Source organism: Haemaphysalis longicornis, unplaced genomic scaffold (genome assembly GCF_048455015.1).
Source record: "Haemaphysalis longicornis isolate Haplotype H1 unplaced genomic scaffold, Haemaphysalis longicornis Haplotype H1 scaffold_6, whole genome shotgun sequence".
NCBI lineage: Eukaryota > Metazoa > Arthropoda > Arachnida > Ixodida > Ixodidae > Haemaphysalis > Haemaphysalis longicornis.
Window position 1 is genome coordinate 49,689,518 of NW_027526407.1, and position 16,283 is coordinate 49,705,800.

Genomic DNA, 16,283 nt, shown 5'->3' on the forward strand with positions numbered 1-16,283 from the left:
TCAAGACCCCAGTGCAGCAGGTACGGAGAGGCTCTATCCGTAGTTCACATACTCATTCAATGCAAGGCACTTGACACCACACGACGCAAACGCTTCCCACAACTACACAGACAACACATCCCGTTTCACCCATCATACTTTTTTAGGAGACGAGCCCATGTTTTCCATCAAGCGTGTTTCTAAGTTTCTCACTGATGTGAAGATTTTACATCTCATTTCTTACCATGCATCATGACAACCTGGCCCTTTGCACCAGTCATCTTCATTTCCTTGAGTTGTACGTTCTTTATTCTTGCTGAAATGGTTTACTTTTACATTCATGTCACTCAAATGAACTAACCATCCTTTGGCGCTCTTTGCCCTCAGTCGGCCTTGTGCCATAAAAATACAAACATCATCATCATCATCATCATCATCGCGTGGAATGTCTGTATTGTTTCGACAGCTGGTCACTCAAGCCACTGCACAACCCAGATTTGTACGTAGCAATTACGGAATTGTTACCCGAGAACGAACACCTTACACGCGAGTAACTTAATTGTTGTTTGGACAGAACCGGCTCTTTCCGTTAAATTCCGAGTTACAGAATTTTCGTGAGCAGAAAACAGGCACCATACATTTTAGCTTGCACCGAAGTTCCGCAAATGGGGTCAAGGAGTCCATATTACGGGTTTTTTGTAATCCTGAAACTGTCCGTTTTTAAAATTACGGAAAGTGCTCGGCAATAAATTACCTTCAAATTTTTCCATAAACCAGAGAAATTTTTTTACAGTGTGTGCCAGTTGGGAATGATTGGCGCAGTCAATAGCATCATCTAACTTCCTCTGCGCAAACCGGTCGAACACATCTGCTCTAGTCAAAGATTCAGGGGTGAAAATATACGTCGAAATTTTGGCTTCAAAAGGTGCGACAGTCAGTTAGGGAGAATTCAAATAAATTCTGTCTCAATTAAACACAACATCATGCACTTACAACGCACGGGAGGTATCTTTAGCATGGTGATGCGCCAACGTTTATACTCTGTGATGTTGTCTAGTGTTTTCTCTAGAGGTGCCGCAAAAGGACGCCGTAGAGGATGCATGATGGCCCTGGCACATTACGCGGGAAAAGGAAGAGCAGTTACGGTTCGCTCGGCGCTGGCCGGTTGAGCCACCGATGCGGTCATGCGCGCATATATTTGCGCGGCCAGGGCGCTTCCGTTTTTCCTTGTACGCCTAACGGGAAGCAACAAGGCCGCATTATGTAAACGGGGCAGGCCAGCGTTTATGCCGCGCTGGTGCACTTTGCGGGCTCGTGTGCGCGCTATCGCTATAGGCGCTAGCGTGCACGTATTGCTCGGCTTTGAAAGTGCGATGTATCGAGCCAGCAGGAAGCACTATGGGACAACACTTCACAGGTAACAATGCCTTCTCAGTACTTTTGATCCTCGTTTTGTTTGCTTTCTTTTTCTTTATTTGAGTAATTGCGTACTTCACATCCGTAAGTGGCACTTTGACCCTGGACAGCTCAGACGGATTTATGTGAACACCAAACCTCTAGTGTTAGCACAATATGTATACTTAGTTCTCAAAGTGGTGTCTGTCACCATTCCGCCAACCTCATCCGCTAAGTCAAGGCGACCTTCCCTTAATCTTATGACCAATTAGAGAATATACTCCCGTCAAAATTTTCTTCCTTTGTAACAGGAGACTTCTTTCGTTTTTGTTTTTTTGAACGACTTCTTTTTGCCAGAACAATAGTTTATATTGAACCGCCCGAGAAGTGAAAGATACGTGTTCTTTCTGAATTGTTTCCGCGTCCCTCTGGAATCCCAGGTCTTCTCTTGTACTTTAGTTTGTTGCTACCATTACCCTACATGCTTTGCCCCGGTCCAGATGTCACGATGTCCAAACGCCAGAGACGTTTGGTGATGTTTGGGTAGCAGATGTCGGTAATGCGCGTCTTCACTCCCTAATGTATACTCTTATTGAGGGAGGCTGCATGCACGGCGTCCAGAGCTTAAGGAAGCGCTGGACGCATCACGCCTATTTGTACAGCTGACGTCGGGAAAAAGTGCTATGAAGTCGGGCAAAAGTGCAATGTATGAACGAATAAATATATTTCATAAGGACGGCGTTCCGGGACTGAGTTCTCAGTTTCGTACATTTCATATCCATTTCAAAGTGTTTGTTTCGAGCGAGCCCTGATTAACTGAAAGCAGACGATGCAGGTGTGACGCAGGACAGGCAAGGAGGGCCATTGGTTTGAGCGAACATCATTGGTCAGAGGCCTCGCTAGTGCACCTACGTTATCACTGAAACAGGTGCGAAATGCACATTTCTGAAACGGACAAACTCATGATTCTGTCCCCAGTCTAAGGGCGTAGGAATGATGAATAAAGGAGATGACGGTCTACGTTTTTAAGTCCTTCCCACGAGGTGTTCATGTTCAGCGAAGGCCACAGAGCAACAATATATATATACCGTATTTTCGTGCGTATTATCCGCCCCTGCATGTAATCCGCGCCCAGACTTTCAGCCCGCCGGAAAAAAATCATCGCGTATTGACCGCACATTTGATACAGGAAAGGCTGCAGCAAAGATACTACTCAAGCAACACATCGCATACTATGCAGACAGAAAAAGCGTATATTTAGCGAGTAGAATGCACTGACTGCAATGGAAATTAAAGGCACAATTCACTAATAAAATTCACTGGTTAGAGTGCACTCGTCCTTGTTTTTTCTTCCTTGTCCTTGTATGTTTTCGCAATCGCTGTCATGGAAGGCTTAGTCAGTGTTACTGCGTAGGTGCTTGACAGCACAACGCACATTGATATGAAGCTTCACTGCAGGAAGAACACCGCGTATTATCTACACCCCTACTTTGACACTGAAATTTTCGCATTTTTGGTGCGGGTTATGCGCGAGAAAATGCGATATATATATATATATATAGGAAGGGTAACGGTCCATTGCGGAAAGCGCGGGTGTGTGACCACCATATAATGTCACAGTGAAAACTAACGCGCACTGCAAAGCGTCGTAACTGCGACGGCGAAGGAGAGGGTAGCGACATCTGATGTGCGAAATGAGCGGGGCCACAATTTATTCCGGGGCTGCGCAGTGCAATGACGATCGCGGCGGCCGCGCAGCTGCTTCTCTTTCGACAGTTGCCACTAACGTAACCTAAGCCAAGACCTTGTGACGTTATCTGGCTGCCTTACGAAGTTCCGTTTCCTTTCCTGTCTTCCTGCTCCAGGCAAACAACGTAAGCAGCGCACTTTTAACTTAGTCCTTTCGGTCGATCCATTCTTTCAAACTTAGGACTCGTTAAGGCTACTGTATGTCACACATATCTTGCAGTTTTGGGATAAAGCTTTGAGATAGATGATGGCCACTGGTCCTCTGTTACTTTTATGGAAGAGGAGGGTTTTGGAGGGTTGGTAGGGACAATTTGCAGGTTTTTGCGTTGCCTGTAGTGCGTCAAGCAGGCTGCAATAACAGTGATGGCGTAGCCGGTGATTCTTTGGTGGAGAGTCGTTGGACCGCTCTAAAACATCATCAGAACAGCAAAGACCTGGGCCAATTTCATCTTAGTCAATTCACCCCGAGATCGAACACAGTCGGCCCCTGGCGGCGGGGAGACGAACCGCTCCTAGTGTAAATGGCGCTCTCGCGTCATCTGCTCGTTCACGTTGTGCGCGACGCAAGACGCGTGCTCCACACGATAAAACAGCCAATTAGTGTACTTGTGAGGCAGTAAGCAATGACATAGTTACCTGTGCTTGCGCATTTCGTCTAGAGACGAAATAATCAGCGGCCATTGCGGGTTAATGCGCTGGTTTAATTCCACGAAATATCTTCGCCATGGGCACCGCTCGAGTGTGAAACGTTTTATAAGCGTTGCTTAGGCACATTGCACTTTTCTTATTGGTGAGTGCAGCCATTCCGTTTCGGGAACGTCAAAGGATGATTTTTGAAGGTGGCTAGGTGGTTATCTAAAAGATAAAAAGTTCAATACACAAAACGCATAAGAAGCGCGACAAGACCTGTGCATACCCATGCATTTGCCACACCCTTGTAAAATTGAGCTGTTCCCTTATAGATAGAAGAAATAAACAAAAACAATTACACTGAACGACCCACGCGCTGTCGTTCACACATTACCGGGAACGTATTTACACGCGCGAGCGGCGAACGAATTCTTCCCTTACCTTTTCGAAAATGAGTACAATTTTTGCACAGTCGTTGCTCATGCTGTGTGTCTAATTTTACGTATTAATTAAAATACGTTTCTGTGGATGCGCAAGAGTATTTAGAGGGGATTTCTCGGTAAAATTAAGCAGTTGTGACTTTGCGCCTGTCCTGTGGCATTTCGTGTGTCGCCTTTATATATCCCATTTTCAAATCTCGGCAGGAATCACCTTGTCCAGAAATGTTTCACTCAGCGTAACCAAATGCTTAATATGATAACGTTTTAATCTCTTAAGGTGGACCTAAGTTTAAATGAGAAGGAAAAATCACGTAATGTAATGAAGGTTGTTGACCACATGTGTGGAGGGTATGTGCCATGACTCGCTGGATTTTTTTTTTTTTATTTTTCCAACAATGATCGCTTTCAATACAATTTTGAAAAAGGTGAGCAACAATTCCTGGACAATCTGGCCAAAAGGGAAGTTAATCAGTTTGGAAACTACTTGCATCTACTGGTTGAAGTACTGCCTTTTCACCGCTACCGAAAACGACGCCTAGCCTACTTTAATTGCAAGTAATACTGATAACCATCGTTTGGCTTTTCACGTTACATGCGTTCTCTTCTCGCTGCGCTTGGAACGTTGGCAGAACCCCCCCCCCAAACAAAAAAAAACGAAATGTACAGAAAACTTTTATCAGTGCCTTTTTTAGCCAATCGTCAAGAATGAAGTGCCAAGACAAAACTGAAGTTCAGTTAACAACACAAAGTAGTTACCGGGAACCCGTCGCCCTGTTTCATAACGAGAAATAAAAAGGAACGTTGTTCTACATCTGCAACGGGGTCACTTCATTTGCTATGTTTATGGTTCGTAAGCGACATTACGCAAGAATGCAAACACATCTCGCTGTTCTAGGCACCTGTTAGATTTTAAAAGGAACGCAAATGGTCAACAGTGTAGCCGTAACAGAAAATCTCTGCTTACTGTGAGGTCCCACAAGCTTGGGTGTGAACACTGTAAACCTGCTTGTCACTTTGCAAGTCTAGCTATATATGTTGATGTGTTTATTGTAGTGCGCGCGTTAGCAATTTATTTCGCAAGTACACTTGCGACGAAAGCCTTAAATAAGTGATCCGACACCGTTGTTCATCAAACCTGCCTTCAGAGTAGGTAAAATTTCATTTAACGACAGACCTGTTCGAATTTAACGGTTGCATTTATATCTCTCCGCATGGTTAAAATTCAGTAATTTCATGTTGCCTTTCGAAGACACAAAAAATATCGTATGCCCTTAGAAAAAATGTCGGGCAGTTAAATGGTGTGACCACTTCAGGGCATCCCGCAAAGGCAAGAAAGAAAGGCTACCAGTGAAAGCGATTGAAACTGCTGTTGCCAACTGAATTCCGGAGATCGCGGCTTCCTGATTTGTTTCTATGTATGATTTTGTTGAAAGCTCACTGCGATACCCTGGAAAGGTAGAGCTTGCTATGAGCCACGATGTACAAGTTCATTGTCATTATTGCGGCCTTTCTGAGATTCCCGATGGGTCGCCATTTTTTGGCGTACTAATGAAAACTTATTGCCGCTTCCCTGATATACATTGAACGTTGAGGAACCGAACTAGAGCATACCACTCTTGTCTACGCCTTTCGTGCGCACATAGGACGCGAGAAAGGCACGAAGTGTGCCCACAGTGTGCATTCTCCGGGGCCGCTCAGCGGAGCATAGCAGCGCGACGCTGTCGCCATTTACATGTCGATCTTGCGGAGATTACCCTAGTTGGAGTGCTCACGTCCCGAGAGTACCAAGCACATGAAGGACACCTGATACTAATATATAAGCTTGAAAAGGGGCACAGCCAACGCTTTAGCCCTGGCCAGTCCCCCGCGTTGGTGCATGTCAAACACTTCAAGGACATCACCATCATCAACAATGGTCGTATGCTCTATTTGTCTGTGCGGTGTGCATGGTCTTCACGGAGGAATTATTATTATGAGCACTACTATCCACTCTTCCAGCAGCCGCTGCTCATACCAGCCGTCGTACAAAACAGTGCAGAATATTATAACAACATTCGTTTTATGCGAGTGCAATCATTGCCGTAGATCCCTCGTTGAAGTAGTGCAAAGATTCATTCAACAACCTTAGTCATTAGACGATAGAACAGGCTATCGTTTTCGTTGTCGTTATTGTCGTCTAATGATCCTTCTTTAATGCACCATTATCTACACAGCATGCTGGTCTGTTTCTTCAGTTACAAAAAATCAAACCAAAGAAAGATGGGGGGAACTTTAAACACTTTTAGGAGGAGGAATAAGCTTTATTTGAACCGAAAGTTAGTTCATTTCTGGACCAATGGCGATAGGAGGTCTTCTCAGTCCAGAAGTACCGGCCGGTAGCTGCCTGTTAAAAATATTTTTCACGCAAACCCATGGCCAAAGCACTCAGAAAGACAAAAAAAAATGGAAAAGAAGGGGAAATAAAAGCCGCCGGTGTTTGCCTACGCAGCAAAACTCCTGCCTCTGTTTAAAGTGACTTGCTTGCAGGAGCCGGGAACCAGTGTTTTGCACGCAAGGTGGTTGTCGGTGTGTGGTTTCTATGTTTCAGCACCGAACGACTGCAGCGTCCCCATCTTCCTACAACCGAGAGAGAGAGAGAGAGAGAGAGAGAGAGAGAGAGAGAGAGAGAGAGAGAGAGAGAGAGAGAGAGAGAGAGATTCTCGCTTTTCGCAACACTGCGCTGTCGACAGAGGCGTCATTGTCACGGGCAACCATTGTTCTCGTTCCTTCTTTCTTCGAGATTTGGACGGGATCCGGGCCACCGTACCTCGAGGCACGAATGACAAACGGCGATTGCGACGTGCCTCCCCCACAAGAGACACGGTTCTTGGAGGAAACAGTAGAACAACCCACAACAATGAATGGAGCACGAAGCGCGGTGTATAAAAGCGACGAGCGAAAGGAAAATCATGTTCCCGCTGACATGAACTATATACCAGTGTCTACGAAGCAAATATATTCAGTCCGAATCTCAGCGTAGATGAAACTAATTGATTGTGGGGTTTAACGCGCCGAAGACAATGAAACGCACTGTAGTGGAGGGCTCCGTATTAATTTCAACCACCTTAGGATCTTAAACGTGGGACAAATCTCGACACACTAACGTTTTCGCTTTTCGCCTCCATCAGAAAGTAGCCACCGCGGCCGGTATGAAACCCGCGTTCTTGGGCTCGGCAGCAAGCACAACGCTTTAGCCACTGAGCCACAGCCGCGGGTGCAGATGAAACCAAACTTCTTTTTTGTAGGAGCTTGCAGTAAAGTTCCACGCTCACTCAACTGATTACTATGGGCTCTCTCTCCAACCAACAGCCTCTCAAATGGAATTCCTGTTTGTACGAAACGAAAGTCTCACAACCTTTCGTTTTTGTGAATGGAATCAACATGGAAGGGATGCAAGACTAATTCGCACTAACAGTTTGCTTGCGTCAGTTTTTAACCATCTTGGCGCACTCATCTACAGCCGCGTTCTCCACCTAATCGGACCAGCTGAAGCACAGTAACTGATTAAACTAGTTGCACATAAGTGTTATGTGCTGTATATGGTTGTTGCAATGGCAGATAAAATATACTGTTCGTAAAATATCGTGGGACTGGGCTCACACAGAATCCTTTATGGTTCATGTCCTTTTCAACGTAATTTTTTCCTGGGTACTTCCATGATGCCGTTCTAATATTCGAAAGCTCGAACGAGCTATCTCTTTTTTTGGTTGGAGGTAACCTGTCCAATAAGCCAATATTTTTCTTGGGGTCAACTCATGCTTTGCTGGTCGATTTCTCAGATGGGAAAGGTTGAACATAGAAGCCGTGATTGCAATAATAGCTGTAATGCTTTTCAGCGTGCTGTAGTGAATGAGATATACCTTGTTTGCAATCAACACCTTTTTATTTAAATGTTACACCGCTTTTTTTTCTTTTTCAAAATAAAGAAACAACCATTTGCATTACAGTGCAGGGCATAGTGCCCCAAATAAGAGTGAAAGAGAAGAACCTATATATTATAAGATATTCCCGTTGTCAATCTCAGCCCTGTGCCTCCATTAGGGTCGCTGGATAAGCAACCCAGAAATGGTAACCTGGGGACTTCTGTCTAGAAGTGCATCTGTAATGCATGCTAGGTTTAAAATTTAAGGAATAACAGTATTTATTTGTCGCTTTAATGCGACAGTGAAACATTGTGGACTTTGTGTTGTCAGAATGCTGAGTAAACATCGCTCACCTACTTGTAACACAGTTCATAGCTTCGCAGATCCGCAGATCCACCAGCTCTTGTTTTTAAAGCGAAGCTGTATATTGCTGGGTTTCCCCATATAACGTGCGTCAAGGGAAGTCGCGCTGAGAAAGAATAACATGCACTCGCTCCAGAGCTAGCATAAAATGCTCTGTAGCTTGCAATCTAATGCGGATGTGTAGACAAATATTACACAAAAATTGTCCGCTGAGAGCTATATCATTACGCCGAGTGTGCTTGTCACGATTACCTAGTTCACAGTGAAGTAGTAAACGTTACAGAAACCCCGTCTGCTGTCGATACATGACCGTCTGAATATCGTTACTGATCCGGAAACAAATTCCGGATCAAATTCCGGAAATGATCCGGAAACAAATTCAATGATAACAGGCCACTCAGATGCCTTTATTATTGCGCTGATGTTCATTTATTTTCGTGATTACGTAGTCCACAGTGAAGGTGGAAATATTGTGTAATTCCAGCCCGCTTTCAATACGTGGGCTTATATACGGGAGGAAAACGAACATCCCCATGTTTGTCTGCTGGGATAAAACTCTATTCCTTCTCAGTTTAATTTGGTTAGTTACCTGGAACTAGGCCATTCAAATTACAAACAAACGTGCCTTGTTTTATGCACTCCTTGAACTGCGCCCAGCTTTACTGGTCATCCTTCTTCACAGAGTGGAAGGGCACTGAATTTTTATGTGCTGATACAAATGTCGTAATTTTTTCTTTTTCCTTATTTCCGCAGCCCTTGCCCGGTCCAGCTGCAAGACGGAGCAAGCTATTCAGGACACGAAGACATGCGGGAACAGCTTCAAAGTCCAGGTGTCCGACAAGTCTTTCAACTCGTCGAACCCCGAAGACTTGCACCGTGCGTGTTGGTGAGTTGCGCCTCGACTGTCTACTACTCGCTATTTCGTCAAAAAGGACGTGGAGCAAAAAAAAATTAGCTCAGCTTCGCTGACTTACCGTCGCGAACGCTGATGTTAGTCCCGAAACTGCCTAGCCATTCCCTAATCCCAATGCTAAGCTTCATAAAACCTATCAAAACCAGCAGATCTATTTCCGTTCGGTTCAACTCAATTTTCCGTGTTCCAATGCTTGCGCCATCTAGTGGAACATTTTGTTACTTTTGAGCTTGGAAAACTGCCACAAGGGGGCGCCGCGAGCGCTTGCTTTTTTTTCACAGCATATCTTTTTGTTTGCCTGCACAAAAATCAAGCAGGCATGTATATTTAATTAAAAGGACAATGCAAATATAATTTATGTAGTGACGTCTTGCCTCAAATATGCTTAAGGTTTTCTTTTTGCTCAGTAATGTTGACAAGTATGCACATTGCCACCAGATTTAGTAGCTTAGTTTAGCTTTGCCTGTACAAGCGTCTCGCTGAAGCATTCTTTTAACTTGCTGCATGTGTGCTTGGCGCTTGCTCTCTTCCTCGCTAGGCTATGCCCTCTCCACATCGCTACGACATCGTTATTACATTTCGTCTCATGAAAGCCTTGGCCAAGGACAGCCTCACTATCAGTAAAAACGTCGCAGGAGGAATGTTAAGGCACTAATTAAGCATTGAAATGCAACCAGTTCTGTTTCTTTTTTTTACTAAACCGCAGTTAAAAGTTCGAGGACACTTGGGATTTTCAACATCTTTTCATCGTCTTGGCTTACCTGCAACTGTACTCTACAAAATTACAACTAAAAATTTTAGCAGTGGTAATAGTAAATTCTATTGTTGAGAATGGGTAGGCCGTTATTACACAGCGTAAAATGGAAGCAGCGAGGACAGAAAAGAAGTATTGAATCCGAAAAGGAGTCAAGGAGGCGGCTTCCAATGAACAAACTAATGTACATTTGGAGGAACCGAATATGGTGTAGACACCAGATCAGTCTTTTCGTTGCAGCTTAACATCACCAGAAATCAGCAAATCTTTACAGACCCTCAAAGAAGACTGAAGAAGGAGAGAGAGCGAATGAACAGCTTTAATTTCGAGCTTAATGGTGCAGGATGGTGAGAGCACCGGTGGGGGGCGACCGCTAGTCCGGGATGCCCTTGTCCTTGCTGACTGCTCGTGCCCTCTGTACCAGCATGCGATGGGTCTAGAGGTCCGAGCTGGACAGCCGGTCCACCCACTGCCCGTACGTGGGATGGCGATTGGGTGTGAGGGATGGGGGTTGTTGGCATTTCCAGACCAGAAGGTACAGGGAAAGCTAACGGAACGTCATATAACCATCTGGCCCAAATTCACACTTCGTAAAGCGAAGAAAAAATTCCTGTAGCCCTTTTCAAATTTTTTGTCAGGCCCAGATAGAATGGATTATAAAGTACGTGCTGCGAACGGAGATGATCCGTATGGTGTGGAACTGCCAGGGATGAAGATGTGGAACTGCATGAACGCCGGTTTGCGGTGGCCGGGCGGTCCCATTGGCCAGGACGCGCCACGGTGCTGCGAACGCAGGTTTACACAGAGACACGTGGTAACGCATATATGCACCGCCCTTGCTCAGCGGCGCAGCAGTCAAGAGTGAGCAGAAGCGCTCTGCGCTCTGCTGCGGCCCCCGAAGTACCGGCATGTTCTTCGCCACGTAGTCCCCAGAGGTTTCCATTGGCCATCAATGTTTTCGCATGCAAAACCCATAAGATGTGCTTCCATGGGGTCCTCAGAGTTCTTTAATAGGACCACAAATTGTAATCTGTAAGGCCAGATGCGTCATCTGATGACTACGCGGCGTGGTTCTCCAACAACTCATTTATTTTGTGAAAAAGCCCCACCTCAGAACTTACAACGTACAGGCGATGATGTTTTTTTTTCAATGCAACGATCTGGCGTTATTAATGTCACGCTACAAAACGAGGGAGAGGCCACTTTCTTTGATGCCCGAGATGAATATCGAAGAGAAGATGACTTGAACGATCTCCCGCCCTCCACCGTTAGCCAGGATTTCTGGTATTCTTGCGGCGGCTTCTACCATATGGGCTGCTGGAAGTTATTGTTCGGACTTCTGTACGGACTGCTGTAAGGCTCCGGGGTATTCCTCAGCAGAATAGCCTTAATATTGTACTTTCTAAGTGTGCGGATATCTAACCTTCTTAATGAAGTAGAATGCCACCTTTGTCTCTGGTCATGGAAACCATAGTATAATCTGTAATGATAAAAACTTGAACAATGTGTTTCAAGCGCGCAGAAATTCCCAGCCGCGTACAGCGCACGCCAAAGCAGAATTTTTTTTAAGATTAGAGATGCACATGTCTGACTAGATAGCGGCACCCGCCGCGGTGGCTCAGTGGCTAAGGCGTTGCGCTGCTGAGCACGAGGTCGTGGGTTCGATTCCCGGCCGCGGCGGCCGCTTTTCTGATGGAGGCGAAAAGCAAAAACGCCTGTGTGTACGAGATTTCGGCGCACGTTAAAGATCCCCAGGTGGTCAAAATTAATCCGGAGCCCTCCACTACTGCGCGCCTCATCGCCTGCATTGCGTTGGCGCGTTAAACCCTACAATCAATCAAATCAATCGACTAGATAGCGGCGTAGAGTACAAAACTTTCTTTTAAAGCGAAGCTTTAATGTTCTCACTGATGGCGTCTGCAACGCGAAAATGCCTTGCAGGAAAGCCGACTTTCTTTGGCGGTGATGATAATGTGGGGGAGTGAAAGAAAAAAATGCTCCAGTGGCTCGAAGTGAACCTGGCTCCTTCGCGTTATGAAGCCGGCGTCTATCCGATTGCTCTATTTCGATATGGTCGAAACTCCTTTCAAACTCAGACGACAAACAAAGAAGCCGTCACGAGAAAGGTTCGCGTTTAACCATCGTCGTCATGTGGAGGGGTGCATGATTACCCGGCCTGTGGCAGTGCAACGCGGTAAATGCAAATCACTATGAGAAAACCTTTAGTGTGTTTACCTTGGGATGAGCGCGACGGAACAGGACCAGCATGAGAGGGGAGCGGGAAAGCAAAGGGGGGCATTTCCTTGGCAAATGTCTGCAAAGACTGTCGTCTTTTGACGACATTTGCGACGAGAAGAGCAGATACGCGGCCAATTTTTTTAAAGCTGGCGCCGCAGATGTCATTCATTATCTAGCTGAAGATGATTGGTTGTGGTGGGGCCATGAGGTCCCCCGTAGTGGAGGGCTCCGGACTACGTTTTACCACCTGGGGATTTTTACGCGCGCTAAACTCTCGACACACCGGCGTTTTCGCTTTTCGTCTCGATTAGAAAGGCAGCCGCAGCGGACGAGGTAGAACCCACGTCCTTGGGCTCAGCAGTACAACGCTTTAGCCATTGAGCCACCGCAGCGAGTATATCTACCAGAAGCAGTAAAAGTTGTCTAAACGCACGGGCAGACATTACGAGAATACAATGCAGGACATTCGTCCATTGTTCCTGGTAAAAACACTTTCGCAACACTTACCCCGAGCGGAGTTACTTTTCTCTTCTTGTGGTGGTACTTAAAGGGACTGTGCAATGCTTCCGATAAATTATTTCCCTCTTACCTTTGCGTCTGGAAGCACCTCGAAAGCTATAGTTATCGCCAGCACGGACCGGCACCGCGCGATTTGCTCTGTCGCAGCAAATACGCCTTGTGTTTCTGCTTTGCTTTTGTGGCTTTATTTTTGAATAGACCCTGCAACACCTTCGATAAGCACTTTCACTATTTCCTTCGCGTCTGGAACCACTGCGAAATCTACAGTTATCGCCAGCACGGAGCGGCCCTGCGTCATTTGTTCGTCGCACCAGATACGCCTTTCATTTATGTTTTGTTTTTGTGCCTTTTATTTAAAGGTGCCATCGAAAAGCATTCATCACTGCAACTGAAGGAAAACCAGCCACCATTGCAGCCGCTACATGGCCTCAGTGACGTAATTCGAGCCGTCGAAGAAGGTCAAGACCGGAAAAGAGAGAAAAATATTTTGAGCGAGCTTACAAGTTATCTGATGGGCATAGAGCAGTAATTTTTGGCTGAGGTACTTTGCGACCCCCTAATCTAAATACTGGGTGTGTTGTGTTACTGCGTTGTGCAAGCATTTAAGATTTTTAAAAAAGTTGAAAAAGTTTTGCAGGGTCCCTTTAAAGTGGCAATCGAATGCATTTACAGCTGGAACTGAAGGAAAGCCGGTCAATAGCCACTACACCGCTGTAATGAAGTAATTCCATCGGTCCAAGAACGCCAAGACCGGGAGAGAAAGAGAAAAATCTTTTGAGCAAGTTTCTAAGTTTCCTAATGGGCGTAGCGCAGTAATTTTTTACTGGGGTACTTTGCGACCCCCTTGTCTCAGTACTGGATGCGTTGGTTGATTACCTTCTGCAAGCATTTAAGATTTAGAAAGAATTTGTAAAAAAGTGTTTCAGGGTTTTTTTAATAGACATGTCCCTTTCCTTTTCGCAGCTCCATGGACCAGCTGGAGCGATGTCTTCACAAGGCGAGTGCCGAAGCCGGATGCAAGGAAGAAGTGTCGGTGCTCGTGCACACTCTTACGCAGACGGCAAAGAACCTCCTGGGAGACGTCTACCACACGCACTGCAAATTCGACTGCAACGGAGCCAACGGAGTTCTGGGGGCGTCCACTACTTCCACGCTCTTCTTCACTGCTTGCTCGCTACTCTTTGTCCGCTTGGCACTCGTCGCGAAATCTTGACTCCATTGAGTGACTCTGCAGCAGACTATCAGTTGGTTAGGCGAGCGCACGCCACACTTCGATGATCGATCATTCTGTACGCGAACCCTTAGCACAAATTGGGCACAGCGCTATCCCAAGCAGGATTGCGGGTTCAAAAACTATCCCGCTTTTAAATGAGAAAGCAAAGGCTTGACACGCGCGGTGGAAGTCGTCTTTCAGGCGTTTGGTAACGTGGAAGGATCATCTACCTAGGGGTTCGATGCGGTTTGCTGCGAATCAAATGATGGTTTTTACAACGTTGTTTAGAACAGTGTGGCAGGATGTGGCAGGCGTGCTGAGCGCGGTCGAGCTAAGAGTTGTCTAAAGAACGCCATCGCTTAAATATTTCCGCGTTTTCTCAGGGGCCGAAGGTAATTTCAGAAATGGCTGTCTTGCGTGGAGGCGGGTACCATAATTCCGATAACCAATAGGGCCAACATGCTTATTTATTTTTATCTTTGCTACGTCGGCATACTTCACACGCATATAAGTTTAGGCGCGTGCTTGGTATCTTTAAGAAAAGCGAGTGCGACGCCGCCTTGCAAAGTCAGCAAAAGAAAGTTACGGCTGCCATGGACACCGCCCGTGCAACTTCAGTGATTTCTGTGCCAATATCGGCACCAAACCTGAAGCAATATTGTTTTTTGGCCAACTCGGGCAACTAAATTTCAGCTCGAGCGAGAAAAAATGCAAAACGAAGGACGGTATAAAATAAATCACGCGCAAGAAAAAAAAACATGGCCGTGCTTTCTTCTCTATCCTCCTTCGGTTTTTAAACCCAGGCTGAAATTTCCAGTGAATGCGAATAAACTAGCCCAATCCCAAGCAATTATTTCACCAAAACATGGACGGAAACCATCCAACACTAGGTCACTTGTTTTTTTGCTACAAGCCATTGTGAATTATTATATTAAATGCCATTCATCCCCACTTGACTTTGATTCTTTTTCTGGTTATGTTGTCTAATAATAGCACCAAAGTTGTGTCATGCATTATTGGTTGAATTGCAAGTAAGCCACAGATGACACTAAAATTAAATATGCATTCAATTTACGACATAATGAAGAAACAGCTGAAGAATGATATTATGTGGGGCCATTTCTGATTGTAGGTCACGTTTGAAGGCTGGTTACATAAATATTAAACCACCTAACGTCGACCATATAAGAGAAAAAAAAGTAACAGATCTCCTAAAAATTAAAAGTAACGGAAATCCCCATTGTACGCACGGTCATTATGGTTACAAGTTACGCGACGGTCTTGCTTACTATGTTTCCTTGAAGTTTGACACGCTGACGATGTTTTATTTGTTTCAGCCGGATCTAAAAAGTATCGGTAGTTCATCTAAATATCATTGCACTTTAAAAGACCGTGGCTGCTCTCCGTGACGACAAATTTTCTTCAAACAGAAACATCTTCGTTAGTGCTTCGACCAGAATTGTGCCATCACAGAATGCGACTTTAAATAAAATCAGTCAGATAAGTAAATATGATAAAAATGCCTTAAAAGGGAGAAATGGGAACTAAAATAATTTGAAAGCCCCACCGGTGCATTCCCTATTAAAATAAAAAAAATCACCAGAAAGCACATAATGACCCCGGCGGAGGAGACCTTACAGAGCCGCTAGGGAAATGTAATTAGCACTTTCGTTTTCTTCCACAAAAGTCATGGCTGAGGCCAAAAAACCTATAACAGTGTGGTCAATGGACGGATGGCCACCCGTCTGCGAAGAATGGTAGACAATGTGCATCACTCAGTTGTAAAGCGGGATACACAATAGGGGCTCACAGTCTCGTCTACATCGCAGATGCCGCAGGTAGAGCTGTCTGCCATTCTAATGAGGCATCACTGCATTTTATTTAAAAATACATCTAGCCACAGACAACACAGTCAGGCTGAGCCTGAGCAAGGAATAACATGAGGAAGTTGACGCTGCAGTTGACGAATCAGAAAAGCCGGATGGAAATTGGAAGTGTCCGTGGGGGTAAATTTAGAAAACGTGGTTTTGCTCTTGACTCTGTGCAGAGATCTTGTAACAGCAGTTCTTGACAACATGATTTAGACAGTGTGAATAGCGTTGTGGGCAGGCCGAGCAGCTTGATCCAAACAGTCGATGCTGCCACAGTGACTGGAGAATCATTGAAACAAAAAAAAAATCAGGAGTCC

At 45.4% G+C, this 16,283-nt stretch overlaps 1 protein-coding gene across 1 annotated transcript in view; it reads left to right on the plus strand.

The window, feature by feature from the left end:
• Window positions 1-14,238, plus strand: part of LOC144142613 (uncharacterized) — a 42,915-nt gene extending 28,677 nt beyond the window's left edge. Inside the window, exons 2-3 of the mRNA XM_077674247.1 lie at window positions 9,212-9,344; window positions 13,846-14,238. Of these exons, the coding sequence (XP_077530373.1) occupies window positions 9,212-9,344; window positions 13,846-14,095 (383 nt within the window). The 3' untranslated portion in view covers window positions 14,096-14,238. The remainder of the gene's footprint in view (window positions 1-9,211; window positions 9,345-13,845) is intronic.
• Window positions 14,239-16,283: the final 2,045 nt, after the last annotated feature.